At 46.1% G+C, this 12,490-nt stretch overlaps 1 protein-coding gene across 1 annotated transcript in view; it reads left to right on the top strand.

The window, feature by feature from the left end:
* Nucleotides 1-12,490, top strand: part of ATP9A (ATPase phospholipid transporting 9A (putative)) — a 125,725-nt gene that overhangs the window by 72,709 nt on the left and 40,526 nt on the right. Inside the window, exon 14 of the mRNA XM_040638482.1 lies at nucleotides 5,722-5,934. Coding sequence (XP_040494416.1) covers nucleotides 5,722-5,934 — 213 coding nt within the window. The remainder of the gene's footprint in view (nucleotides 1-5,721; nucleotides 5,935-12,490) is intronic.

The following is a 12,490-nucleotide window of genomic DNA, read 5'->3' as shown; positions in this document are numbered from 1 at the left end:
CAGGAGTCAGGGTTCTGTGGGGGTTGATTTTCAGGGCACGGAAATGTAGATTGCAGGAGATGAGTGACCGCCTGACCCGTTTGAGGGATGTCATTTAAATTAACCTTATAAAAAGTGGCTTTGAAAGATTTCTGTAGGAAGACTCCAGATTATTAATATAAACCCAAGTAAACCGTAAGAAAATGTCCAACACACTTTGAGAAAAAAACCGTGATACGCTGAGGAGATAGGATGATTTTTCCTTTGGCTTCTTTATTAATACCTTTAAAAAATTGAGCTACTGGGAGGTCTGGGTGGTGCAGTCGGTTAAGCATCCGACTCTTGGTTTTGGCTTGGGTTGTGATCTCGGGGTCGTGAGCTTGGGCCCCATATCGAGTCCTGCGTGGGGCTCCACACTTAGCACGGAGTCTACTGAAGTTTCTCTCTTCCTCTGCCCCTCCCTCTAGCACACGGGTGCGCTGTCTCTCAAATCAATAAACCTAAAAAATTTTTTAAAAATTGAGATGGGGCGCCTGGGTGGTGCAGTCGTTAAAGCGTCTGCCTTCGGCTCAGGGCGTGATCCCGGCGTTCTGGGATCGAGTCCCACATCGGGCTCCTCTGCTGGGAGCCTGCTTCTTCCTCTCTCACTCGCCTGCTCTGTTCCCTCTCTCGCTGGCTGTCTCTCTGTCACATAAATAAATAAAATCTTTAAAAAAAAAAAAATTGAGATAAATTTACAAGGGTAATGTTTGCTCTTTTAACGTGTACAAGTCAGTGTTTTTTCTTATATTCTCAGCACCGTGCAAGCGTTGACACTATCAGATTTCTGAACATTTTCATCACCCTAGAAAGAAACCCCAGATCTCTTTTTTTTTTTTTTAAAGATTTTATTTATTTATTTGACAGAGACACAGCCAGCGAGAGAGGGAACACAAGCAGGGGGAGTGGGAGAGGGAGAAGCAGGCTCCCAGCGGAGGAGCCTGACACGGGGCTTGATCCCAGGACCCAGGGATCACGCCCTGAGCCGAAGGCAGACGCCCAACAACTGAGCCACCCAGGCGCCCGCCCCGAAACCCCAGATCTCTTAGACTCCCACCCCTACTCCTTATTCCCTCAGCCCCTGGCAGCCGCCAGTCTACTTTCTGTGTCTGTAGGTTTGCCTGTTTTAGACATTTCATATAAACGGAATCTTGCAGTGCCTTTTGCACCTGGCTTCTTTTGGAAACTTAGCATAATGGCTTTGAGGTTCCTCCACGTGGTGACATGCGTCCGCGCTTCATTCCCCTTTGTGATGGAATGACACATGTGACCATTTGAAATGTCATTTCAAATCTGTAATGCTCAGTGCCCCTTACCCTGAAGGCTTTGGCCCATTCTGTGAAAAATGCTGTTTTTCCTTTTTATTCTGTCATTTCTAGAATTCATCTTTTGTTGTTTTGTAAGGCACAAAGTATAAATACTTTGTATTTATACAAAGTTAAATATACATATGGAGGGTACGCGGGAATTTTTCCCCAGTGTATTATGTGATCATAATGTTTTGAGACAAGTGTTTTGACACACACATGCGCGCACACACACACACACACACGCACATACACCTTGGCCTTACTACATTCTTTAGGTATAGGGGGTCCAAACATATATTTCTTAAAATCTCTATTGGTTATTCCAAGAAGCATTTCCGGCGAAGAACCACTGTTAGACTCTTGCTGTCAAACTTCCTTTTTTTCACTCATGTCATTGATGACAATCATTTTTAATGGTTTTATTTTTTGTTTTTTAAAAGAATTTATTTTTTTGAGAAAGACACAGAAAGCACACAAGCAGGGGAGAGGCAGAGGGAGAAGCAGGCTCCCCGCTGAGCAGGGAGCCCAATGCAGGACTCGATCCCAGGACCCCGAGATCACGACCTGAGATGAAGGCAGACACTTAACCAACTGAGCTACCTGACCCGTCCCCCCAGCAATGGTTTTTTTTTCTTTTTTAAAGATTTTATTTATTGAACAGAGAGAGACAGCGAGCGAGAGAGGGAACACAAGCAGGGGGAGTGGGAGAGGAAGAAGCAGGCTCCTAGCAGAGAAGCCTGATGTGGGGCTCGATCCCAGAACGCCGGGATCACGCCCTGAGCCGAAGGCAGACGCTTAACAACTGCGCCACCCAGGCGCCCCCAGCAATGGTTTTATAACAGGGCCAGGACTAGGGTAAGGAGACTGAGGTACGCACCTAGGGAGCAAAACTTAATGAGATGCCAAAAAAACCTCCCACAGCAACCCACAGCACGGTGATCAAGATAAATCAGATTGTAATGCAATATTTTAAAAATTCAGTGTAAAACTCCGTCATGAACACACTTCTGAAATCTGAAGGCAACAGGGTACCAGCACTGGGAAGGCTCACCTCGCTCACCCCAGGCCTGGGTTTATGGTGTCAGGGACTTTATACCCCAGTTCTCAGCCTTGGCCGAGGGACATCGCGGGCTGGATCCTACTTTGTTGTGTGGGCGCTGCGGTCCATCGTCGAGTGTTTAGTCCTGTCCTTGCCTTCTCCCATCTGGATGCCTGCGGTGCCCCCCCGCCTCAGTTACGATAACCAGAAATACCTCCGGACACTGCCCGATGGGGGGCAAAACCCTGGGTTATATGGGGTTCGGTTTCAAGAAATTGAAGTTTGTTGCTGTGTCATGCTGGAAGATGTCTGTGAGGTAGGAAACATTGAGTTTATTTAGTCACTTAATCGTCGCATAGCTCAGTTGACTCATTTGCAAGTAGAGGCTCTGAGCTTGTCGCAGTAGGGGTGACCCTTTGAGGTTAATGAGCTATCCGCTTTGAGCTTTATTTGGGGGGCAAAGTGGGACTTCCGAAACAGGAATTCTTCCTCTTTGGCGTAAATGTATTTCTACCAGTTGCAACCCATTCCCAGTGTCCATTATTATGAACGTTCCTAAGTGGTGACGTTTTAATTGCATTTAGAAAGAAAACGGGTATTCGTGGGGAATCAACGTTTAATTTTTGTATTAGTCTTTTCTTTAATACCGACTGGGGTTCTTGTTGGGAAGGGCCCCTGCCGTGGATCGCTAGGGAGGCATGGTGGTCTCGTGTTCATTTTCACCTCTGTGTCTCACGTGTTGGCTGGGACGTGGAGAATGACCCTGAAGGGTTCGTTATATGGTGTGAGGTGGCCACCCAAGGGCCCACGTCAGGGGCCTTTGTACGTGGAGGCCTTGATTTCCTCTTCTAGCTCCTGACCTCGTGTGGAGCTCTTTTGTCCCCCCTTGCACAAGGGGACCCATGGTTTCTCCCCAGGGCAGAAGGAGCTGTAACCTGCCTCTGCGGATACCACATCTGTTTTTGTTTTCCCCTGGTATTTTTTAAGTAAGGAGAAATGTGCGTAGGTTCAAGGCCTATGGGGAGGAGGCTGCGGATAAACACTGTACGATGTGAAACTCTTCCATATGGGGAATGTGAGGATGTTTGAAGACTGCGCCCTCCTCCTGACGCTGGCCGAGCCCCTGGTAATTACCAGCACCTTCAGCGTGGATGTGGGTTTGGTGTGTGTACGCGCCTTTCCTTTGAGAATTAAAAGAACGTTTCAGACTCCACGATTTTAATTCCTCCTCCCTGAAACGTCTTTGGTTGGAAAGGGGGATAAGTATTAATTTGAGAGAGAAATAAACGAACGGGGAGACATAACACCCATGGCCCGTGGTGTTGGTTGGGGTTAATCACCTCCGTCTTCTGATTTGATGTCAGCTAGTTCCCTGGTCTGGAAGTGAGGTCTTCGCAAAAAATCTGGGGCTACTGTGTTTCTCTCTCTTTGCCTTGCTCTCGACTGGTTTCACCTGGCGTACAAAGCCCCAAAGTTCAGTGTTATCCCCCGTTTGAAATACTAGTGGAGGTTTCTCTGGAGACGTGAAATCAGATAGCTTATGCAAATCAAAGGTTTGCGAAGGATCGCTTGTCCTTTCCTTCAAACCCACTGTTACTGAAACTTGCCGGCCAAAGCGAGGACGTTGTCAGAGGTCTTGTTATTGCCCCTAATGTTAAATAATAATTTGGTCCAGGTGCCGAGCAATGTGGGCAAAACGAAGACACGTGGCCGTGGCTAGAACATAAATTACAGAGCTGAGAGAGGATGTTCTGGATGTAGTCTTTCCAGCGGAGAGAACCTTTCTGTAAATCTTCAGTCCTTGTTATAATTTTAGAGTTAAATTCTTTATAATTAAAAGCACTTGGCAAATAATGATTCATTTAAACTGTAGTTCTGATTCATTGCTCTAATTACCGTAACCATGCCGTGCCCTTTGGCCTGGAAGTGAAACTCGTGTCCTCTTGACACCAGAGGTTAACGGAGCAGGAAGCCGGAGCAGTATGTGTGCCTGCATGACCAGAATAATTTAGTAATTGTCTAATTACCTGGGGAGGCTAATGCCACTGCTAAAAATAGTATTAAAAAATTAAATGAAAGTCATTTTCTTATTTCTCATGATGCATCTGTTCTCTGTTTGGGCAACCATGTGTTCACGGGTATAAAACGCATTTCATTCTGCGGGATTGGATTGCTTCTCTTCTGTAGGATAAAATATGTTTCTAATGGAACGCAGCATCCAGTAAGTCCAGAGACTTCTCGAACTTCCGGGACTCCGTTAGCTGTGGAGGAAGACCTTTGCAGGGGTTCCTTTTGTCCACAACTGTGATTTAGAACCTGGAAGGGATGTTGGTCAATTTGATACTTCTTTCCTCCTGGAAATAGAGAAACAGTCATGTCAGGGGAGGATGCCCCACCGTCACCTTAGGGATCCTGAGTTGTTAATTTGTTCATCTGTTCAGCAAATATCGATGCGTGCCAGGCACTGCCCTGCGTACTAGGCTTGCAGTGATGAGTAACACACACGGACAAGTTCTGTTCTCAGGGCTTAACAGGAGAATCCTCAGGCGAACGAGCCCGTTTTAGACTGAACACATTGCAATGTGGGAGCATGACTTCTGGTGGGGGAGACAAGCAGGGCACCCTGAACTGGGGGACTCAGGGAGGGCCTCTTTGAGTCTGTAACATTTGAGTTGAGACCTCAGTGATGAGACAGAGTGAGCCAGCCCTGCTGAGATCTGGGAAATGATGTTCCAGGCAGAGGGCAAGGCAGGTGCAAAGGCCCTGAGGCAGGAGGGAGCTTGGCAGTATTCAAAGAACAGAAGGGCCAGTGTGGCTGGAGCAGAGAGGAGGAGGAGGAACAGGACCTGAAGGGAGGCTGCAGAGGTGGGCAGGGGCTGGGCGGGTAGGCCCCATGGGCCATGGGAGGGCATCCGAGTTTTACTGAAGACTGAGCGCAGGGCAGCCCCTGCAACAGAGGATTATCCTCCCCAAGTGTCAGTCATGCTAGCTTGAGAGGCCTTGGCCTCCACAGCAGTCTCACTTGCCATGTAGTGGGGGTCTCACTCTGTCAGAGGCCCCTGATACCACCCAGAGGAGGAGGACATATTCACATGTTCAAAGGTAGACTCACCCACATTCACGGCATTGTCGTGTTTTTCTCTGTTTTGCATTTATTTGTTTGGTTTTTTCCCAATTGTAAATGATTGAGTCCCTAACAATTACATGCCATTTATTGCCGTGTCAGTGTAGTTGGACCTAAGAGCTGTGTAATAACGCCATGGAAAGAAAATCAGTATCTCCACATGGCGCTTCTTCTACACATTCTAGACCCTTCCATGTCTTCAGTCATCTTGTTTTTTCCCTTTCATGTAGCAATCCCAGGACCCACCTGCTCAGAAGGGCCCCACGCTCACCACCAAAGTCCGGCGGACCATGAGCAGCCGTGTGCACGAGGCTGTGAAGGCCATTGCGCTCTGCCACAACGTGACTCCTGTGTACGAGTCCAATGGTGTGACCGACCAGGCCGAGGCCGAGAAGCAGTATGAAGACTCGTGCCGCGTGTACCAGGCGTCCAGCCCAGATGAGGTAAACCCCAGGCAGAGGCGGCCAGACACACAGAGAGATGCTGTGCCCGTTTTCCATGTGCTGGGGAGTGGGGTTCCCCGAGGGAGCCCTGTCAGCAGACACGAACCAGGAGGATACTGTGCCACTAGGGAAACGCGTTTTCAGATGTGTGTAGGACTTGCTTCCCTCCAGAACAGATACTCTTGGACCTCAGCTATATCCCAAATAAGCAAAGAGAAAGAGATCGTGTTTAGATGGCCAGTGCATAAGGGCTCAAGGTCTCACTTAAACCACACCTTCCCTTTTCTAAAAAATACCAGCTTTATTAAGTTACAGTCCACATACCATACAATTGCTCATTTAACATACACAGTTCAGTGTTTCTTTCTAGTATATTCACAGAGTTCTGCAACCATTAGCACAATCATTTGAGAACATTTTCACCCCCCTTAAAGGAAGCACTCCATCCCGTATTCTTCTGGACTCCTGCCCTCCCCCAAGCCCCTGGCAACCACCAACCCTGCTAACTGTCTGGATCTGCCTATTCTGGACATTTCATACAAGTGGAAATGTACAATATGTGACATTTGTGTCTGGCTGCTTTCACTTAGCATTGGTTTTCCAGATTCCTCCACGTAGTGGCGTGTACCAATCCCCCAGGTCTTTTTATGGATAACTCATATTCCATTGCATGAATAATACTACATTTTATTAATCCATTGATCAGTTGGTGGACATTCGGATTGTTCTTTTTTTTTTTTTTTTTTTTTTTTTTTTTTTACTAATATGGATAATGCTGTTGTGATCATTTGTGCACAAGTGTTTGGGTGGACACACGTCTTCATGTCTCTTGGTGTATCTTGAGGAGTGGAGTTGCTGGGTCCTATGTTAACTCCGCGTTTGAGCTTCTCGAAACCGCCACACTGCTCCCTGTAGTGGCCACATCATTTTGCAGCCCCGGCAACGATGCGTAAGGGTTCCAGTTTCCCTCCTCCTTTGCCAACATGGGTTCCTGTCTTTCCTTTTGACCCTGGCCCATCCTAGTGAGTGTGGAGTAGACTCTCCCTTGCGGTTTTCATCTGCAGCTTCCTTGATGGCTCAGGATGCTGAATATCTTTTTCATGTGCTTATGGGCTACTCGGGTAGCTCCTTCTCTCCAGTGTCCTTTGCCCCCTTTAAATATGTTTCTTTTTGTTGTTGAGTTGAAAGCGTTTTTTTGTACATTCTAGATCAAAGTCTCTAATGGGATATATGATTTGCAAGTATTTTCTCCTATTCTGAAGGCTGTCTTTTTATTTTTGTGATGGTGTCCTTTGAAACCCTTAAGTATTTGGTTTTGATCAAGTCCAGTAGGCCACATATTGTCAAGTTGTTGTTTCTATGTAAGCACATTCTCTTGCTAGAATCAGGACTCATTTGATTTCATGTTCAAGAGCAGAGGGTCTCCTAGCATGGTTGCCCTTTATGGTTTTCTGTAACAAGCCCCTAATTGCTCCCCCTCCTGGGGTATCATGCCCTCAGCATGAAAATAGGATCTTTTATATCTTCCTGACCTGAGTGTGATTCAGACACAGGGATAGTTCACCAAGCTGGTAACTTTTCTGGTCTTTTCCTTCTCCCTCCTTCCCTTCCAGAAAACTTGCATTCTGATTATGAGAGCCATTACTTTTCAGTATAGGACATTTGGACGTTTCAGACAACTGTAAAGAAGAGACTGGGTCAGGGGCGCCTGGGTGGCACAGCGGTTAAGCGTCTGCCTTCGGCTCAGGGTGTGATCCTGGCGTTGTGGGATCGAGCCCCACATCAGGATCCTCCGCTATGAGCCTGCTTCTTCCTCTCCGACTCCCCCTGCTTGTGTTCCCTCTCTCGCTGGCTGTCTCTATCTCTGTTGAATATATAAATAAAAAAAAAAAAAATCTAAAAAAAAAAAAAAAGAAGAAACTGGGTCAGCCGCAATCTCATTCTTGAAAGATGACAGTAATAACTTTCCGTGAGCATTTGGTGCCCATCAGATCCCATCTGAAGTACTTTCCATGTAGTATCTCATTTAATCTTTCTAGCAACTAAGGGGCCCCATTATGACCCCCATTTTCAGAAGAGAAAAGTCAGAGACAGGTTAAATATTTAGCCTAAAGTCACCTGAATTTTTAAAAAATTTTTTGTCTTGAAAATAATTTCAGACTTAAAAGTTGTAAAATTAGTACAGAGAATTCCCCATTACGTAAACTTCCCCTAATTCCTCAAATGTTAACCTTTTTCTCCCTGTGCTTTATCATTCTCCCTCACCTTAGAAGAGTCAAGAGTCAGCTGCAGACATGATCTTCTTTTACTTGCATTTTATTTTTTTTCCCCTAAAAAACAAGGACATTTATCAGAAACGGGAAATTAACATTGAAACAGCACTATTATCTCTCCTGTTGATGTCATCAGTTGTCCCACTGACTTAACGTACTTCTTCACCAAAAAAAGAAAAAGAAAAAAAAAAAAAGTGTTTCTCCCCCCAGATCTAAGTCCAGTCCAGGAATACACACTATACTCAGTTGCCGTACCTCTTGTCTCTCTCTCTCTCTTTTTTTTTAAGATTTTATTTATTTATTAGAGAATGGGAGCACGAGTTGGGTGGAGGGGCAGAGGGAGAAGCAGGCTCCCCGCTGAGCAGGTAGCCTGACGCGGGGCTCGATCCCAGGACCCTGAGATCATGAGCTGAGCCGAAGGCAGACACTTCACCGACTGAGCCTCCCAGGCGCCCCTCTTCCCTCTCGTGTCTTTTAATGTGGAATGGTTCCTTGGCTTTCATGGCCCTCACACTTCTGAAAGATACAGGTCATTAGAGAGCATCCCTCAGTTTGGGTTTGACGACATTTTTTACCGTGAGGACTCAGTTTATTGCTCTTTGGCGCTGTCCTCAGTGTGTGTTACAGGGAGACCTGCTGTGGCTTGTCGGGCTATTCAAGACCCTCACTTAAGGTCACATGGATCACCAGGTTCCTTCATGGTAAAGTTGCCGTTCTCTCTCGCTAATTAGTCTTCTGATAGAGCCCCCTGACTGACAGGGCCAGGGTTCTCACCCAGGTCGTCACAACCCAAACTCTTAGTCATTTTACTTAGTTATTTTTCAGAAGCCACTAAGAACTCTTTTTTCCCCCCTAAGAATCTATTTATTTATGTATTTATGTATTTATTTAGAACAAACTCGGAGAGGGGCAGAAGGAGAGAGAGAGAAACCCAAGCAGACTCCCCACTGAGTCCAGTGTGGGGCTCGATCTCATGACCCTGACACCATGACCTGAGCCAAAATCAAGAGTTGGACACTTAACCAACTGAGTCACCTGGCGCCCCACTGCTAAGAACTTTTTGATCTTCCAACATCTTTTCATACTTTTTTCCCTAAGAAACGGGAGTTTTTAACATAGAGTTTTGTATCCTCCGTTTTAAACTTAATATTTCATTATGGCTGTTTCCCCAATTTTTTGAATGTCCTTAAAAGACAGCTTTTTATGATTACTGTTCGTGCATGTACGCTAATATCTGTAACTGTTCTCCTTTGTAGGGACTGAGGGTATTTCTAATTTTTAGCACAACATTTATACACATTGTCAGTGAGCATCCTTACACCTAATATTTCTAGAAATGGTATGACTGGGCTCATTAATTCAGCAGGCATTTTGGAGTGCCTACAATGGACAGGGCACTGGGGAGTCCGAGTTTAACAGGACAGCAGCTCCTGTCCCCAGGGGACCGTTGAGCGTGTGAGTCTTGGGATCCCAGCTCCACCCCCGGGCGGCCGCACCTCGCTGTACCCCCACGCGTCTGTGACGGGTTGTCATGAGCCCCTTAACTGGCAGTCAGTCCGTCCTGTGGGTCACAGTGAGGGAGTATTTTTAAGGCTCGTGGTATAAATTATCAGATAATTCCTAGAATTATTTTTAAACCATTTTATTCTTCTACCAATGTTACAGGGGCTTCCAATTATTTTTTTGTTGTTCATTTTACGAAGGAGGGAGAGGGCTTCTCCGGTGAATAGTGTCGTAGAGGTCTGGGCTAATTGGAGAATATCGGGGAGCCAGAGCACGGTGGTTGGGGGAATACCGCAATGATAACCTTTTCCAAAGTTCAGAAAGGAAAGGACATTTGGATGTGGCTCTCCTTGACCAGTAGCTACTTTATCCTTCTTGGGGGCCCTGGGAGGTGGCTCCTTGCTGTCTGCTTGGTGTTTGTGGAACAGCTCAACTTTGAGCCCTATCTGTCAGTGACCACTGACACTGGATTTTTAGGGGTGAAAAATGTCACCCTTGGCCAAATTCTGAGATGGGCATTGTGTGCAGAGAGAAGGGGGGGGAGGATAGATGAGGGAGGGTAGAGCTTCAGATTTGGTCATCATTTCTCCACCGGATTTAGTCTGTTGGATCTCGCTTTTCCATTTGGAAATGGGACACAGTATCCCTGAATGGGAGATGTATGAAGGGGCCGGAGTCTTGGTAGCTGTGCACTGGGAACCGGTAGCTGACGGGTGTTTGATGGGACTTGAACTTGAACAAGTTTCAGATGTTGGCGATCTGATCAGCACTGCTACCTGTGAGCTCCCAATACCGGCTCTTGTCTGACACGCACATGGGAGATCTTCAGCGCCTGTCCCCCACTCCTGCTTCCCGCTGAACTTTGATACATTTGTTTTAGGGCTGGGCAGAGTTTTTCCGTGAGGGTAAATTTTTCACGGAATGCTTTGTGCTTCTCAGCTCTTGTTCATTAATTGTGCTCAGATTCAGATTTGTCTTGTTTTTCTAAGATTCTGAGTAGTGATTGGGGGAAAAAAGTATTTTCTTTTGGTCTTTGGTATCTTCACAGAGGTCAGTGTTACCTTATTAGGATCCCCCCCTTCCAACAACTTTATTTATTATTGCATAGTTATTTCATGTTTATGGCAGAATATGTGAAAATACAGATAAGGAAAAGAAACAAAAAGCAAGCCGTAATCCTGGTAACTAAAGGTGTGGCCACTGTTAATATTTTTCTGACCTGACTTCCAAATTATTTCAAAAGATGTATACTGCAGAATACAAGTCTGTGTCTATAAAGACACCACGGGAGAGAAAGGAGGCTACATCAAGTTCCAGCAAAATCTCTCAGAAAGCTGTACGGTTTCTAATTCCCTGTGGGATTCCACCTAGACTTGGGTGGGTCTAGAATCCTACCTTTGAAATTCTATATCAATAAAACCTTGCTGGTCTGGGCAAGGTCAGTGTCTGAAATACACATAGAAACCAGCATCTGTCTTTGGAGTTGCCAGAATAATCTCTACCAGTCGGGGGGAGGATTCATTTCCTGTAACAGAAAGCAGGATTTCCTAAATTTGTTTCCTGTGCACATTCTGCTTTGGAAAAAGCCTCGAAGTGTCCTTAGTCAGCCATTGACTACAGCCTGAGGGGCGCTGGGCCCTGCCTGCCACCGTTCGGGAAGGAATCCGGCCAGAAGAAGTAGGCGCTCCTGGAGTGCTCAGCCCGGCCCGTGTTCCGTCTCCTCCGGACGCCCGATAGCGTTGGAAGTGGGGCTCGCGGCGGGAGAGGGAGGAGGGCTCCTGGAGGTGGTCGTGATGCAGTTTTTTAATGTATTTGTTTCTTGGCAGGAAGAGTCAAGGAGGCGCTCTCCTAAGAGCAAGTCGAATCAACCCTAGGACTCTTTTATTTGTCTTTTCCAGGAATTCTTTCATATTGGAAAAAGCTTTTCTAGGCATCTAAAATCACAAGTACTAATGTGCTCATTACAGAAAAAGTAAAATTGTAGATTCGAAAAAGAAGTGGATAAACATTAATTTTATCCACCACCTAGAGATTACTGTTTGTGTTCTGCTATAGATTTCCCCCAAGTGTCTGCTTCTATATGTGGAAACATAATTGCATGTTTCTGTAGTGCAGAATCGTACTGTAGCACAGGGAAGGAAGGAGCGTAGAGTGAGTTCCGTGACATCCTTTAGCAAGTCTCCTATGTTGTCATATTCCTGGAGAATTTGTGTGCATGAGTGTGTGTGTGTGTATGTGTGTTCTCTGTATGTAGGCATGCGTATGTGCACACGTGTGCCCTATGAGCACATGTATGTGGACTTGTGAGGGTGTGTGTGATGTGTATATGATTGTAAGTTTTCTGATGTCTCGGCCATGCCTTTGAATGGCTCGCTAATTTCAGAGTAATTAACTACAAGTTCTAGGTCATGTATGGGATGTTCTGCAAGGCTGCTCCATGCTGGCGGCCTGGGGTGAGACTCGTGTCTCCTTCTTACCCCGAGACCTTCATTCTTGCCCTCTCTACATGGGACCTCCTCCCTCCCTCTGAGACACCCCTTATTAGCAGTATCTGAGTATCCTTGCAGAAACAATTCTTTGCATGGATCAGAATTTTCCTCGCCCCTCCATTTTTAACATATTTTTTAAAATGTAAAAGCGCAGTCGTAAATTACAAACTCTGTTTTGCACCTTGCTTTCAGCATGTCAGTACCTGTAACGTCACGGAGTTGTGACGTCAGCAGAGGCCTGAGTTTTACTAAAACGTTGAGGTACTGTGTGTTCCCATTGTCTCTCCGCAG

This window comes from Ursus maritimus, unplaced genomic scaffold (genome assembly GCF_017311325.1).
Source record: "Ursus maritimus isolate PB19 unplaced genomic scaffold, ASM1731132v1 scaffold_22, whole genome shotgun sequence".
NCBI lineage: Eukaryota > Metazoa > Chordata > Mammalia > Carnivora > Ursidae > Ursus > Ursus maritimus.
The sequence above is the reverse complement of the archived record's forward strand: the minus strand, read 5'-3'. Positions and strand labels throughout refer to the sequence as shown.